The sequence below is a fragment of the Pelodiscus sinensis genome, chromosome 3 (assembly GCF_052426305.1).
Source record: "Pelodiscus sinensis isolate ZL-2025 chromosome 3, ASM5242630v1, whole genome shotgun sequence".
Taxonomy (NCBI): domain Eukaryota; kingdom Metazoa; phylum Chordata; order Testudines; family Trionychidae; genus Pelodiscus; species Pelodiscus sinensis.
This window is the reverse complement of record NC_143054.1, coordinates 63683547-63699843: the sequence shown is the minus strand read 5'-3', so window position 1 is coordinate 63699843 and position 16297 is coordinate 63683547. Positions and strand designations below refer to the sequence as shown.

General features: G+C 38.7%; 1 protein-coding gene across 3 annotated transcripts in view; it reads left to right on the top strand.

The window, feature by feature from the left end:
- SNX14 (sorting nexin 14) overlaps nt 1-16297 on the top strand; it is a 66831-nt gene that overhangs the window by 35334 nt on the left and 15200 nt on the right. For 2 of the 3 annotated variants that reach the window (XM_075923839.2, XM_075923837.2), the window contains exons 16-23: nt 1497-1523; nt 4889-5021; nt 9001-9202; nt 9869-9952; nt 10074-10174; nt 10509-10620; nt 12769-12809; nt 12977-13096. In XM_075923839.2, the coding sequence (XP_075779954.1) occupies nt 1497-1523; nt 4889-5021; nt 9001-9202; nt 9869-9952; nt 10074-10174; nt 10509-10620; nt 12769-12809; nt 12977-13096 (820 nt within the window). The remainder of the gene's footprint in view (nt 1-1496; nt 1524-4888; nt 5022-9000; nt 9203-9868; nt 9953-10073; nt 10175-10508; nt 10621-12768; nt 12810-12976; nt 13097-16297) is intronic. The other variant, XM_075923838.2, reaches the window with a different exon arrangement.

Genomic DNA, 16297 nt, shown 5'->3' with positions numbered 1-16297 from the left:
TTGCTCTTTTATTTTAAAAAAGTATGAGATTTAGAATTAAAAGCCTTTATTTTTGAAATGTCAGTGGGGAAAAAAAAACCTTAAATGAGTAAGAAAGCAAAATAGAAAGAGCTGACTGTGTAAAGTTTGATTTCCATGTAGATTTGCTCTTTTCCAGTAACTGTAGAAAATAGTTTTGTGCTGTTTCATTTTACAGATCAGCTATGTAGGAACCCGTGAGAACTGTAACAATTTATCCTGCTAATATTGAATAGATATAACAAATACATTTAAGCTCTGAATCTGATGACTTTAAAACAGTGATACTCAAGTTGTTCCAAGAGTCCACTTCAGGAAAGCTGTTAGTGGGCCCGCACTAGTTTGTTTACTTAAAGGCTCCATTGCCACGGTGCCTCATGGCTCCTGTTGGCTCAGGTTCACCATTTCCAGTTAAGGGGAGCTCCTGTAAGCGGTGTGGCCCAGGCCACCACTTCCTGCTGCTCCCCTGGAAATGGCAAACTGGAGTCATTGGGAGCCATAAGGCTCCGTGGCCTTGGAGCCTTTAGGTAAACAAATTGGTGTGGGCCCACCAGTGGCTTTCCCAAAGTAGACCCATGGAACAGCTTGAGAACCACTGCTTTAAAATAGTGGTGATATTAGGGTTCGGAAAGAAACAATCATATCCTTTTAATTCTGATTTTTTAGATGCACTCCTAGTATTTCCAACATAGCTAAGCTTAAAAAAACCCCAAAAGCTGTACCGTGTAACCATATTTGCAAACCTCTGAATGTGGCAGAAAAGTATATAAAATACAGACAGTGCTGGCTTTTGATTAATTAGAAATGCAACAAAATATACTACTGATTTGCCAAATGCAGGCTAAAATGGTGTCCAATATCATTGTTAAGTTGAAGGTCAGACTAGATAATTAAATAGTCCCTTCAGTGCTTAAAATCTGTGAATACAAATGAAAAATCCTTTTTCTTCTTTAAAGCTCTTTATAAACTGTTTTTTCTTTTATAAAGCGTCTACAAATTTTTCTATAAAACACTTTCTCTTTAAAGCCTTTATCAATCAGGGTAGATATCTGTAAAATTTCAAACTTGAATTACAGCCTAGGACTCTGAATTTTCAAACATTGATGTACATGATTAACTTTAAGAATGAGGAAATTCCCTTTTAAATCACTGCAATTACTTAAATGCTTAATGTCAAACACACAGTATTTCAGGATTTCAGGATTGAGGAGCTAAAAATTAAATGCAACGATTCCAACTAAATGCATATGTATTGGTCTCTTACATTTTGGATATTTATATACTATTTTGAAAATAATTGTCTGGAAATTGATAGAGACCTTTATAAATACATCAGTGCTTATGTTAAAATACATCAGTGCTTATGTTACTTGCAATGGAAGTTCTAGGCTGTTTGGTTTTGTTTGAAATAAATCTATCTTTACGACACTCTGTCCTTCTGGGCTTTGGGGGTAATTTTCTTGTGCCTCTTGTTGCAGAGGTAGCCTGAGCTTGGATGACTTTCGGTAAGTCAAGATAATATACTGTAATTGTTGCCTGTTAGCGCTAAATTGCATCCACCATTGGCGCATCATACTGCCTTTATAACAGATGTTGAATGTTTTATTTTTAAATACATGCAAATGCTTTGTGGTCTAAATTCATTTGAACAACAAACTAATTACATGTTCATTCTCTCTCAAGTTTTTAGAAATCATTTTTGGAATTGATCTTGATTTAATGGCCATTTCTCTCATATTCATATATTAAAATATACAACACATAATTTTCCTGGCCTTTACTTACTTGTTCTCTCATGTTAACATTAGCATATTCGCTGTATGTCTCAAAGCTTTTTTGCTGAAAGGATGCTGGTTATTTCGCAGCCTTTACCCATTCCCCCCCCCCCCCCTATTCCTTGTTACACGCTTCCAGATCCTATCACTTAAAAAAAGAAAAAGAAAATTGTGTATTACACTGCATAGGAATATCAGACTGCTTCTCCCTCTGGTCTACCTGCACTCAACAGGGAGTCATGGAGAGCACAGAAGAGAGAGGCTCTATGTTCTCATTCATGGTGTTCAGCTCCGGTTGGGCTTGCAACAGTCCTGGACTAGATCATGCTCAGCACTGATGGAATCTTCAGAGATTCTAGTTACGAAACTCTAGTAAGTCTTTGCAGAGTAGGTCTAATCCATGATTTGTGAAGACTTATAATTGGACCAAATTTTCTCAGGGACAGCAAAAGTCACATTCCTGGCGTAAAAGCCCCTAGGAATGCAACCCCCTATGCAGACTTTCAAGTTTCTGTTCTAGAATGTGGGGCACTAGAATTTCTCATTTATTTGAAAGTTGGCAAAACACTGTGTTTTCCTCTAGCCTTATTCTTGGAAATGGCAGAACTGTTTTGGCTAATTTCTTCCACAAAATTCAGCTGGAGGCAGATGCCTCTTAAAAAACCCCCACAAATGGTTAAACTTTGGCAAAATTATAAGCACCTGAAAACAGGGTCTTATAATGGGGAAGTGTAAGACATTTAATAATAGGTGGCGCTACCCATCCCAGCCATAAAAATATGAAAATGTGTTTGGGCCTGTCTTTGTAGGAGATGACAGTGAATTAGACGTTGGAAAGGGAAGTGGGCTTATGAGAACAAAGAACTGATTATATCAATTGAATTTTAAAATTGTATATACAGAAAAATACTGAATAGAGTTGTAAGCAAGTAAAATTTAAAACAAACATTTGATTCGCCTTTAGCAAGGAAGTCCCCAGAGTCAATTAGTGATGTCACTGCAGCTCTTAAGGTCATAAAGATACTTCACCTGCTCTGACCTGCTGCTCTGCTTTCCTGAGAGGTTTTTAAAGGAATTTAGTATGGTAAAAGCTAACTAGAAAGCTTAATTAACCAACATTTCTGATGTCTCCCAATACAAATGTTCAGTCTAGTAATGGGGACTAGTATACTGCTAAGGAACTTATGCAGTTGTATATTCTGCACTCTACTTTTATGCAAAAGAGGCAGAAGACTAGTAAGCAGTCTATAGGGATTTATTTTAAAAAAGCAGTTTTCAGATTTAGCCCAATCTCCCTCACCTTCTACAATTATAATGTTAATTGATTTTGATAATAATGATCCTGAAGTGCCTTTTGAATTACCAAAGAAAGATTAAATTATATTAAATATAGTTTTATTATGTGTATTTTTAATGATCTGGGTGTGCACCATGCACTGTGCATAATAATATGTAGTGTCATATTATCATATTAAAATACAGTCAGTGCATTTTTTGTGATGGTACGCACCTTTCTTTGGGAGCACTCGCCGCTTTTCTCTGGCACAGTGCCCAGCGGGCCTTGGGAGTGCTCTCGCCACGCCGGATGGAAGCCCGCTCCGGACACGTGGCAATTAAAGTGGCTGCAACTGCATTTTAGCCCCGACCTCCCAGGCGCCTTTTTTTTTTTTTTTTTTTTTTTTTTGCTCCACAAAACCGTTGGCACTTAGATGTATACTGGTAATTTTTTTTAAAATACAAAAATAGCACTAAGTGCTTCAAGAAACCAACCACTCTGCAGCGCAGTACCACTATTGGATTGCTGAATAGCTGTATATATTTTATTTTGTACTCATTTTATTGTATTTTAATTCTTTGAAAATCGATATTGTTGAAGTATAGCTCTCGTTTAACTGAACTGTTTAATTAAATGACACCATTATTCTCTGAACATGCTAGACTACAGAGCTTTTGCTGTAATTATCACTAAAAATTTTCATCATAATTCGAAAATGGATAAACATTAAATGTTTTCAGTGTGTTCATTTGGAATTCATTAATCCTTTGAATTCCAAATAATTTATCCATTTTTTCCCATAATTTTCAGTTTTGCAGTTCATCTTACAGATTTGTAACAAGCTTTGTAAAAAGTCAGATAACTGTATTAATCAGGAATATTCCTTACCCTCTGCCCCAGTAGGGTTTGTTCAGATTATTAATTTGTATATTTCTAGTACAAGAATTTAAGGATTTCTTTTTCAGGGCTGGTGTAAGGGCAGTATATGTGGCATGCATGCATTGATGTGCTGTAATATGTGGCAATAATGAAGAATGAAGACTTCACGCCTAAGTCTCTGCTCTTTTTACTTGAACTTGCTGTCTTTGGATACTCTTTCACATAAGTTGTTTTAGCTCTGAACAAGACTTTAAAATTTGCATTAAGTCTTCATCTGTAGAGCAGCTTGCCTTCTTGAGCTTGGAGTCTTCATCTGCTTCTGTTTTCCTTTATATTTTGTAAGTTCTGACCCTCCTGTTTGGCTTTCTGCCTTAGCTTCCTGCTGCTTTAAAGTGAGTCTCTGTCCATTTCGCAAATGCATTTGTATAAATGCTTTGACGTTTATAAAGAAAATAAATATATGGTTAAACACGCACCACTTGGAAAATATGGATGAGTGTTTTGATGTCAGCATATGTTGTGTTGCTATAGTTATTCGCTGAAAAGGTCACTGTCTTTAAGTCTCTGGTTCTTTGCAGTCTTTTAAATAAACAAGTTATTTTAGGAAGTGAGTGTTAAGAAAATCAATTGTTCTGTGTGTTTCATTTTAAAGTAATGCTGTAAAAAGAACATCAGTGTTAGTTTGTGGCTGAAATTTTAGTCTATGTCCTCTAAATGCTCACTTAATCATTTTTTTCTCCCCAACAGATGGATTTTACAGATCAGTTTTAAATTGCTCTGTAATATGCAATACAAACAGTGAATCTATATGGAAAAAAGTGTAAACATACACATCCGTCTCATACTTCATATAATATTGCATGCTTATCTCTAAATTATATGCAATGGCTAGTACTACAGTTAGCCCTACACTGTCAATTTTATTTTATACAATCCTTAGGGCCACACAGAAAAGAGGAGAATCCTTTGCAATCAGCAGAATAGGTAGCAAAATTAAAGGAGTGTTCAAGAGCACCACAATGGAAGGAGCTATGCTACCTAACTATGGTTTAACTGAAGGAGAGGATGACTTTGTGAGTAAAAAATTTACATTTGTCCTACATGTCAGAGCTATTTGTTTTCCAGAATCTTTGAATACTTTCATCTTCTGACCCTTCTCCTTTCCCTTCTCTTCCCTTCCTTTGCTCCTGATATATCATGGAGGATATATCAGGAGCAAAGGAAGGACTTCAGATACCCAAATCTGGAGGTGGGAGGGCTTCAGAGGGAGTGGCCATTGTTGCTCCTGGGCACCCACTGGTGCTGGGATCGCGGTAACTGTGGATGTCGGGGTGGCTATGCTAGCCCGGGACTGCCACCACTGTGGCTGGTGGGAGACAGCCTGGGACCGTGGCAGCTGCTGTGGGTGAGGGACAGCCTGGGTCTGTCACCACTGCTAGTGGAGGGCTGTGCAGCAGCACCACCACTGTTGAACGGGGTAGGGGGAAGAAGAGAGGGCTGTGCTTCTGGCCCTGGGTCAGCACTAGCAGGTTGACCAACCATGGTATCAGTTGCACCTGGCCACTGCAGAAGTCATCGAGAACCCAGAAGTCATAGAATCAATGACTTCTATGACCTCCCTGACAAACTTGCAGCCTTAATCATGGGCTGTTTCACCTTGTTATCCTCTGGGTCACTCATTTTTCCAGCTTCCTTGTTTTCTTAATACTACTCAATTATTTACTCAGTGAACACAAGATTTGGGTATCTTCCCAGTTAGTGTAATTCCAAGAGTTAATTGCTGGGGTAAAGAGCAGTGTTTTAAAAAGCAATTTTCTCCTTATGAAAGGAATCTTTGTGGTCTCATGAGCAGCTGTTACTTTTCAGTCCAGTAAATGTTTTCAGTAAAGTTTTCAGTAAAATCTCAGTCCTCCCTGTGTCTATAGGGCTATCATGATCCAGGGCCAAATCTTTAGCTGTTATTTGTATAATATCTCACACAATAACCCCTCCCCAGCTAACTGGTATTCCAAAATGGTAAAACAGAATAATTGATTTCAGGATTCTGTATGTTTCCCCTTTGCTTAAAGGATCCACAGAGTATAGGATAACTCTTCAGATTATCTTCAGATTATCGTATCTTCAAATGAATAGTGTTGCTATGCTGTCTGTTAGAGGTTAGGTCTTGTGATGTCATTCATCATTGCAAGGGGCAGAACACAGATTGTCCAGTATTCTGCACTTAAAAGACATAATTTTCATTCTACTAGGCTGAAATAAAGAAGAGTGTATTTTTTCTCTTCTACATTTTCAGCTATCTAAGAAAAGCAGAATTGTATTTGCATTTCTCTTTTCTCAGTAAATCAACTCTTTGAAACTTGTTTTAAAAAAACCCTCTATACATTCATTATAAAGTCTGACATCTCTTGGGTACAATGAGAGAAATTGTAACTCTTTTGAAACTTCTGTATACATTTCTGTATCATTATATTATTGAAATACATAGCTTCACTATGTGTGTTGCACTTTAGTCTTTTTTTAATTTTAAAGACAAAGTTACAAAAACATTAATATACTACTTCAATCTGTTCTTGAATTCTAGAAATGCATGGTTTAGATGATGGTAAGGGATAATGCTCTATAGAAAAGGCTGTTCATGTTGAAAATAATTTGAGAGAGTTACCAGTTACGGGACTCTTGGCAAAATGACATGATGCTAATTTCAGTGAAACTTGATAAACTTGCTCATGAAATCTTTATGGATAATTGATTGATGCCACTTAGGCCAAAGCAGTATTTTTGCTGACTACAAAAATGTAAAACTTGTATTTCTCTTTGAGTGCTTGTTCACCCATTTGATGTGTGTGCACCAAGTGCGCCATCGCTGGAGATTTTTCACTCAGTGGTATCTGTCAAGCTGGCTCTTTTCCCCTCTGATACCATGTGGTAGGGATGTTAAAAAGCATTTAAGTAGTTAACTAGTTAAACGTTTAAAATTGTAACCGATTGCCTGCCTGCCCTGCCACAGCTGCTCCAACACAGCTTTGGGAGTCGTCCTAACGGCCCATCTGGCCAAGTCAGACCAGCAGGGGGTGTGGGGCCACTTGCTTGTTCCGTGTGGCTGGGATTGCCCCAGGCTACCCTTGCACATCTGGGTCCAGGGCACAACTCCGCCCAGCTGCGGCTAGGGCTACTGGGACGCTGTAGGGACATGGCTGAGGCTGGAATGCTGCTGGGGTTGCCACTCCCTCCGCTGCTGCAGGCAGGGACTGTACCAGTCTGACCAGAGAAGCCAGCAGCTTGCACTTGTGGTGGGCCAGGGTGCCATGCTGGCAGGGGCTGCTCAGGTGTCCTGGTTGGAGCCACCCCTGCCTGGAGGGCGCCCAGGTCGGCCATGAACAGAGACTGTTCTGCGGGATGCTGGAGCGGCCCCTGCCCACGGTAGGTTCCCTGTGGGACTGGAGCAGCCCCCAGCACGTGGCAGGCTGGGAGCTTTTCCAGCCCTACTGGTTAATCTTAACCAGTAAGCATTACCCATTTAGTGGAATGCTTACTGGTTAAAAGGTTAAAACTTCACATCCCAACTAGGGATGTTAAATTTAGATTAATTAACTAATTGAATAGTTGATGGGATTTCCATCAACTATTCAATTAGTTTGTAAGGGCACCTCTGCTTTTGAACTGTGGCAAGAGCCCTACCGTGCTAATCTGAATCCAAACTAGCTACTAGCACGGAGTTCGAACTGCCGGCATTTAAAAATGGCGCCGGCCGGCTTCATGCAAATGAAGCCCGGGAAATTCAAATCCCAGGCTTCATTGCAAGTGCGGTATGCCTACATTACCCTCCTAGTTCGAATTAGGAGGGTAGTGTAGACATACCCTCAGGGAACACAGGGTTAGCAGAGGACTGGCCCCACACTCCGTGCGGCACCTGAGCCTTTGAAATATACAAGAGCCCCACTAGGCAGAGCACAGGCCAGCAGAATTACAGCAGAAGTGGCACAAGCAGAGACTGCTTCAGTCCCCGCTCGCACTGTTTCCTGCTGTGCCTCTACCTCCCCTGCTCCCCTTGGAGATGGTGCTGGGGAGGAATTGTTTTTTAAGCCAGCTCTCCACATTCCGGCTCCTGCTTCTGCTCCCCCCCCCTTGTTGCCTCTCTCTGATAGCGGCAGCAAGGGGGTGGAGGAAGCGACTAGTCGTGTCACTAGTCAGCTAGTCGCTTACACCCTTAATCCCTGCCATGTTTAAATATAAGGCAGGGGTTTTCAAACTCTGGCTTGCAGCTTTTAAAGGGAAGCCTCTTAAAACTGGCTGCAAGACACTTTGTTTATCTGCAGCTCTGCAGGTACCAGTGATACAGCTCATGTTCATTCCCTGATCCACCCTTCTGCTACACATGGGAAGGCAGTCAGCTCCCGCCTGCCGCCCTGCGCTGCTGCCACTGTATAAGAGGCTTAAAAGCCAGCTCTCCGCACACTGGCTCTCGCCTGCTGCCACATGTTGCTGCTTCTGATACAGAGGCAGCGGCATGGGGCAGCAGGCGGCTCCCAGGGACCCAGTGTGCTTCAGGAGCCTTCATGTAATCGTGAACATTCACCAATGAGCCCAGGCTCATCTGCTAACCCTTTACACGATTACACTTTCACATCCCTAGTTGCAACAAGATATAATATTTGGCATAAGACCTATAATGTTTTGGACCCTTTAAATTACATTTGCTGTATATCATATTGTACTTAAAACATCTCATCCTTTCCCAAGAGCTGGGATGAAACTTCAATATGCTATGAGTCAACTGGTGACATTGGAAGCACCTAAGAAACTGTTTTTAACTTCAAATCTACAGGTCTAAGGATTTTTATAGAGAGGATATAAAAATAGCAACTATACAAACATTTCACCTTCCAGAATCTTTTTTTATATGTTGTCTTTGGTCTTGATTACATATACTTTATGTGCAAAGACTAAATTATGTTTAGACCAATCTTCTATATATTCTGCAAAATTAAAAATTGTTCCTGATACTAAAAAATCAGATCAGGGAGGTGTTGATGCTTGAATGTTTCGCTTCAGATTGAAGAAGGCATTATGGTAATGGAAGATGATTCTCCTGTGGAGACTGTTAGCACTCCCAATACACCTCGTAATCTTGCTGCATGGAAAATTAGCATTCCATATGTGGACTTCTTTGATGATCCCTCCCTCGAGAGAAAGGATAGAAAAGAGAGAATTCCAGTATTTTGCATTGATGTGGAGAGAAATGATAGACGGGCAGGTAGGAGTATTTTGTGATTACATACATAAAATGTAGCTCCATATGTTTATTATACTGTATTTTATGTATCTGGCTGTTCTGTTGTGCTATATACACACCTCTTCTTTTAGCATCAAAGTAATAATTTATAAATGAATTTTGTTTGGGAATGCAAGCATGAAGGGAAAAATGGTTATATTTCTCTTAGAACTTGTGACAAATTATTTCTAAAAGTGAGTCCAGTCTACGGGAGGAGGTCAGTGTTGTCTAGCAGCATTACCAACACTTTTACTTCATGCTGGGCTCTTAGAAGACATTTAGGGGTAAATTAGAGCTAGATAACAGCACAGAACACCGAGAGCCAGGACTCGTGGCTGTAAACTTTATGGGAAACTAGGCTGCATATCTGATAAATGGACATCTGGCTTACTAAAATCATTCCAGATCACAGATATTGTCTGACACACTCTGGTCCAGCTAGAGAGGTTCATCCTATATTTAAGTCGTTTATATAACTAAGTGTGATTAAAGTAGTGTTACAGTACTGGCAGTACTGATTACTTACATGAGAGCTTTTCCTCTGTATTCTGTAATATATTTGCTGTTCTTAATTCTTTGTTGCATACTTTATTACTCTCCCAGATGGGCATAGGAAACTATATTACTTCCAGTATGTGTATTTTTCAGTTGGTCATGAACCTGAACGCTGGTCTGTCTATAGAAGATACCTTGAATTTTATGTGCTTGAGTCCAAGCTAACAGAATTTCATGGTATGTGTCCACTCCTACTTCAGTGATTGCATTTTACAATTGAGCAGAAATTTAAGATACTAAAATTCTTCTTTTTGTTTTTAGAATAATTGAATCTGCTTGACTTTTTACTGATTTATAGGTACCTTTCCTGATGCTCAGCTTCCATCAAAGAGGATCATTGGTCCAAAGAACTATGAATTCTTAAAAACAAAGAGGGAGGAGTTTGAGGAGTATCTGCAGGTACAAGATGATCAACTGTCATTTGGTTTTTTAAGTAGATTGCATAATTGTGAAGTTTATAAAGTTTAACACATTCCAATTTTCCCAAGTAACTTTGTGTAATAAAATTGTTTTTTGTGATCAAATTCTGTGTAGAAAATATTTGGCTGTCAGTTTTAATCTTCAGGTTCAAAATATTCTATTTTCATTTAAATATTTAATTCCATTAAGTTTTTGGATGAATGTGTAATTCTTAGGATACCATAACACAGTTTTAAACATCTGTTGTTGTTACTATCGGGAAACTAATTTAAGAATGATCTTTTATTTACTTTTTCTTTTATGTCCTTCAAAGAAACTTCTGCAACATCCAGAGCTGAGTAACAGCCAGCTTTTGGCTGACTTTTTGTCTCCTAATGGTGGAGAAACGCAATTTCTCGATAAAATGTTGCCTGATGTAAATCTTGGTAGGTAACATAGTTGCTCTTTATTTTGGCAAATAGTACTCTTATAGAAAATGTAATACACCAAAGTGAGGGCTCATTAGTACTTAAGAGACTGAACTTTCATAAATTCTGGGTTTGAACTTTCATAAGTTCTGGGTTTGTGAATGTGATGTCTCTCTTCTGCTATACAGCTGATGACAATCCATTCATTTCCCCAGGAATCAGATATTTTGAGACTTAAATTCCTATCCCTTCCCAGGAGGGAAAGTATTATGAAGCTTTGGAAAATCTAGTCTGCAAATTGGATACCTTCTGAATATTTAAGTCCAGTACTATCAAAATCTATTGTTCATGGAAATCAGGTCTTCCATGTCTTCAAATAATTCAAGAAGATGAATAGCATTAGAACAGATCTGATTTTCAAGAACCAAACCAAGAAAGCAGCTTTTTAAAATGTTTATAGAGGCAGTGTTTTGATGTAACTTATTTTTGAATGTTATCTGATCACCCTTATTTAAGTTCATTTGAAAGGTGCCAGAATTAATGTCAATTTCATGTACTAATGTTGTGTCTGTGCATTGGATAGCAGGGTGTCCTAAATTCAACCCATATTCCATGTAATTAAAGAATATGGTAGTTTGTGTTCCTACTGATGATCTGTTTAGCTTTAGGCCATTTTTTATGCATTAGCAATTGTGAACACCACCTTCTGTAGAAGTGTTTCCCCCCTCTTATTGGTATAACAAAATGTCAAAGCAAATTCATATGGTAGGTGAATATTTAAAGTGTTCTAAAGAGGCATGTCCCAAACAAGGTGTCAGAACTCTCCAAACATACATTTGCTTTTTGTAAGTAGAAATCCTCACAATATTTCACAAGGTTTCTGGATAGAAGTTAGTAATTTTATGACTGTTATTGTAAGACATTCATATAAATAGCTCATATATGATGTCTTCCACAAATTTTATTTTTATAATATGTAAAGGTACAAAAATCATTACTATTGATTTTGATATTTAAATTTAAAAACTATTAAAATTATATTTAAAATATATTTTTTCATTTTTATTATCTTTAAACTGTTATGCTTCTGATATTCTTATTCAGGTTACTATGGGTAGTTTTAAGACTGAGTCTACAGTCTCCCCAGTCCTGTAAATTCTTTCTAACATGAATACTTTCTTGAACTTGCAGTATTGTGCATTTCACTAGTGTCTGCAGTCTGGATGACTGTTATTACTGGAAGAGCAGAGAGTAAATACTGTCTCAGAACTCTGAGGTTTAGGACTTTCCTATGTAGTAAAGGTTGGAGAGAATAAGGAAATAGGTATTGGAAAGTTAATGGTGAATCATTAGCAAGTAGAACTGAAAAATTATTCTTATTCAGGTCATTCAAACACAAAATCATTTGAGTCTAAATATTGAACAGTTTATGTCTCTTTCATATTATGTCCTTGTTTCCCTCCACTTTCAGGATGGATGTCTCTTTCTCTTTTTTCTTAACCTCACATGCCATTCATCCACACTAACAGAGTTAGGGCTGTTCATCTCTCCATGGTCCTTTTTTAGAAAACTATCGAAGAAAATCTGTGAAATTTAGATTTCTTTATGAATGTGAAAACTTTCTCATATATTTGTAATGTGAAATATCTTTTGCTGATGAGTACAACACACTCAGTTCTTTTTTTAAGTATGATACACCTCCAAATTTTAATTTACTTGTATGTATTTAGTATCTTTGAGTAATTTGAGTAATTTGTTACTTCAAATGTTTCTTTAAAAAGATTATGTAGTGATGCTTACAATGAAGCAATAGTTATTAGTGATGTAAATTAATCAGTTTCAGACTGATATGATAAAATGTGCCAATGTATGTTTTCTTGCTTCAATTCTGTTAAATTTATAATTTAATATAGCTTATGATGTGTCATAGATTACTGTTCATTTGTATTACAGTAGTTCTTAATTGCCCCTGCAAATATTTGTCAGGCGCATCATATATCCATGGTAAAAGACAGGTTTAGCTGTGGAGATCTTATGCTCTAAATAGATAAAACAGGTATGGGGAGATGGGGCAAAGATGGTGAATAGAAGGATACTAATAGATATCAGATATGATATTCAGAAGGGCATGTGGTAATATATATATTTTTTTGTTCTTAATTGTAGGGAAAATTATAAAGTCTGTTCCAGGAAAGCTAATGAAAGAGGTGAGTGTCTACTGTCTCTCAGTAGCCTATGCCATAGCTGTAGATAGTATCTTTAATGGTCCACTAACAGGTTGCTACATATTGGTCCAGTACAAATTTTAGTATGGAAACTGTCAGTTTTTTAACTATTTAACTATCACTGTTGTTCACTTTGTATTTACTTTCAGAAAGGTCAGCATTTGGAGCCATTCATTATGAATTTCATTAACTCCTGTGAATCTCCCAAGCCTAAACCAAGTAGACCAGAGCTTACAATTCTCAGTCCCACTTCTGAAAACAACAAGAAGGTACAGTAAATGTACAGAGGGGAAAATATTGACCCATACCTGAGAACGTGAAGAGTAAAAGAGAGAAGCTATAAAGATGACAGCTTGGCTGCCTGCATTAATGTCAGTTCCTGTGCGGAGGTTTTTCCTTTTTTCCAAGCTTCCATACATCATGGCACTGCTGATCTCCATGTTTGTTCCTGTATGGATTGGAGTTTTTATAATTTATATAATAACAGAAACATAGGGAAGGGATCTCAAGAGGTCATCTAGTCCAGTTCCCTGCACTGAGACAGGACTAAGTATACCTAGACCATCTCTGACGTGTGTTTGTCTAACCTGCTCTTAAAAACCTCCACTGATGCAGATTCTACACATCCTTTGGTTACCTATTCCAGCAATTAGCTATCCTTATAAATAGAATTTTTTTCCTAATATGTAACCTAGATAGTTCCTGCTGCAGATTAAGGGCACATCTAGACTATGCACGACTTCTGAAAGAAGATACGCAAATTTGGCTCAAATTTGCAGATCTTTTTTTTTTTCCTGAGAGAGGCTTTTCTGATATTTGGCCTGTCTACACGGGGCCAAATATTGGGGAAAAAAACCCTCTTTCAAAAGCCCCTGTAAACCTTCTGAGCCAAATTTGCATAACTTCTTTGAGAAGCCGTACGTAGTCTAGACAATGCCCTAAGATGATCATTGAAGGTATTACACAAAGTTGACATGGAGAACAATTGATCACTATCCTCTTTGTACTCAGTTTTTTCAACCTTTGCTCATAAGGGAGTTTTCCAAAACTTTTATCATTTTTCATCCTCTCCTCTGGACTCTCTAATTTGTCCCAACCTTTTACTTTGGCTCAGGCTTCATCGGTGCTAATTATAGTGGGACAGTTACCTCCAGTGTTGTACATATCGCAGTCCTGTTAATATATCTCAGAATGCCATCGCATTGCAGTATTGGCTCAGATTTACCAAATATAATAAACACAAGGTACATTTGCAGTCTTAGGTAAGCAATTGACATGAATAAATGTTATGATTATATATTATTTGTATTGTATTGGGGCCCACAAGTTATACCACAGGAAAATTTTTACTGATTTTTCTATGTTGACTTAGAATCATAGAATCATAGGACTGGAAGGGACCTCGAGAGGTCATCGAGTCCAGCCCCCCGCCCTCAAGGCAGGACCAAGCTCCACCTACACCATCCCTGACAGATGTCTATCTAACCTGTTCTTAAATATCTCCAGAGAGGGAGATTCCACCACCTCCCTTGGCAATTTATTCCAATATTTGACCACCCTGACAGTTAGGAATTTTTTCCTAATGTCCAATCTAAACCTCCCCTGCTGCACTTTAAGCCCATTACTCCTTGTCCTGTCCTCAGAAACCAAGGGGAACAAATTTTCTCCTTCCTCCTTGTGACACCCTTTTAGATATTTGAAAACCGCTATCATGTCCCCTCTTAATCTTCTTTTTTCCAAACTAAACAAGCCCAGTTCATGAAGCCTGGCTTCATAGGTCATGTTCTCTAAGCCTTTAATCATTCTTGTCGCTCTTCTCTGTACTCTTTCCAATTTCTCCACATCTTTCTTGAAATGTGGCGCCCAGAACTGGACACAGTACTCCAGCTGAGGCCTAACTAGTGCAGAGTAGAGCGGCAGAATGACTTCACGAGTTTTGCTTACAACACACCTGTTGATACAACCTAGAATCATATTTGCTTTTTTTGCAACAGCATCACACTGTTGACTCATATTCAACTTGTGGTCCACTATGACCCCTAGATCCCTTTCCGCCATGCTCCTTCCTAGACAGTCGCTTCCCATCTTGTATGTATGGAACTGATTGTTCCTTCCTAAGTGGAGCACTTTGCATTTCTCTTTATTAAACCTCATCCTGTTTACCTCTGACCATTTCTCTAACTTGCTAAGGTCATTTTGAATTATGTCCCTATCCTCCAAAGAAGTCGCAACCCCACCCAGTTTGGTATCATCTGCAAACTTAATAAGCGTACTCTCTATCCCAATATCTACATCATTGATGAAGATATTGAATAGTACGGGTCCCAAAACAGACCCTTGAGGAACTCCACTTGTTATCCCTTTCCAGCAGGATTTAGAACCGTTAACAACAACTCTCTGACTACGGTTATCCAGCCAATTATGCACCCACCTTATCGTGGCCCTATCTAAGTTATATTTGCCTAGTTTATCAATAAGAATATCATGCGAGACCGTATCAAATGCCTTACTAAAGTCTAGGTATATGACATCCACCGCTTCTCCCTTATCCACAAGGCTCGTTATCTTATCAAAGAAAGCTATCAGATTAGTTTGGCATGACTTGTTCTTCACAAACCCATGCTGGCTATTCCCTATCACTTTATTACTTTCCAAGTGTTTGCATATGATTTCCTTAATTACCTGCTCCATTATCTTCCCTGGGACAGACGTTAAACTGACCGGTCTATAATTTCCTGGGTTGTTCTTATTCCCCTTTTTATAGATGGGCACAATATTTGCCCTTTTCCAGTCTTCTGGAATCTCCCCTGTCTGCCATGATTTTTCAAAGATCATAGCTAAAGGCTCAGATACCTCCTCTATCAGCTCCTTGAGTATCCTGGGATGCATTTCATCAGGACCTGGTGACTTGCTGACATCTAACTTATAGTCATAAGTCAGTTCTTTAGTATTTCAAATATATTTACCACTCTACCAAATAATCTTACAAAGAGTAAAATTGCACTATGTCTTAAGGCGCTCTTATGCACGTGGCCCTTGCTATTTCTAGAGCAGGGGTGGCCAACCTGCGGCTCACGAGCCGCATGCAGCTCTTCAAATGAAAAATTGTGGCTCCCGTACCCACAGCTCGGCTCCTGCATCCGTGGCTGTTTTGCGTTCCCCTGCTCTGACCTTTTTTCCTTGGTTGGTCAGGGTGCCGCTTGGGGCAGTGATGCTGCTTGGGCCACACACGACTCTTAAAGGGGCAGGTTTTTTGGGTTATTTTTTTCTCAGCTTTTCTCAACTTCTTTCCCTCACCTTTTTGCACTGTATCCACCATATTTTGGCTCTTTGTCTGTAATGGGTTGGGTACCTCTGTTCTAGAGCTTCATTTCAAAGAGGCTACTTTAAAACATACAAAGCAATTGTTTAAAGTTGTCTGAGGCTCTCATAGGCCATAAAGGAGAAGAGTGTAGTTTTTCCAGTGATCC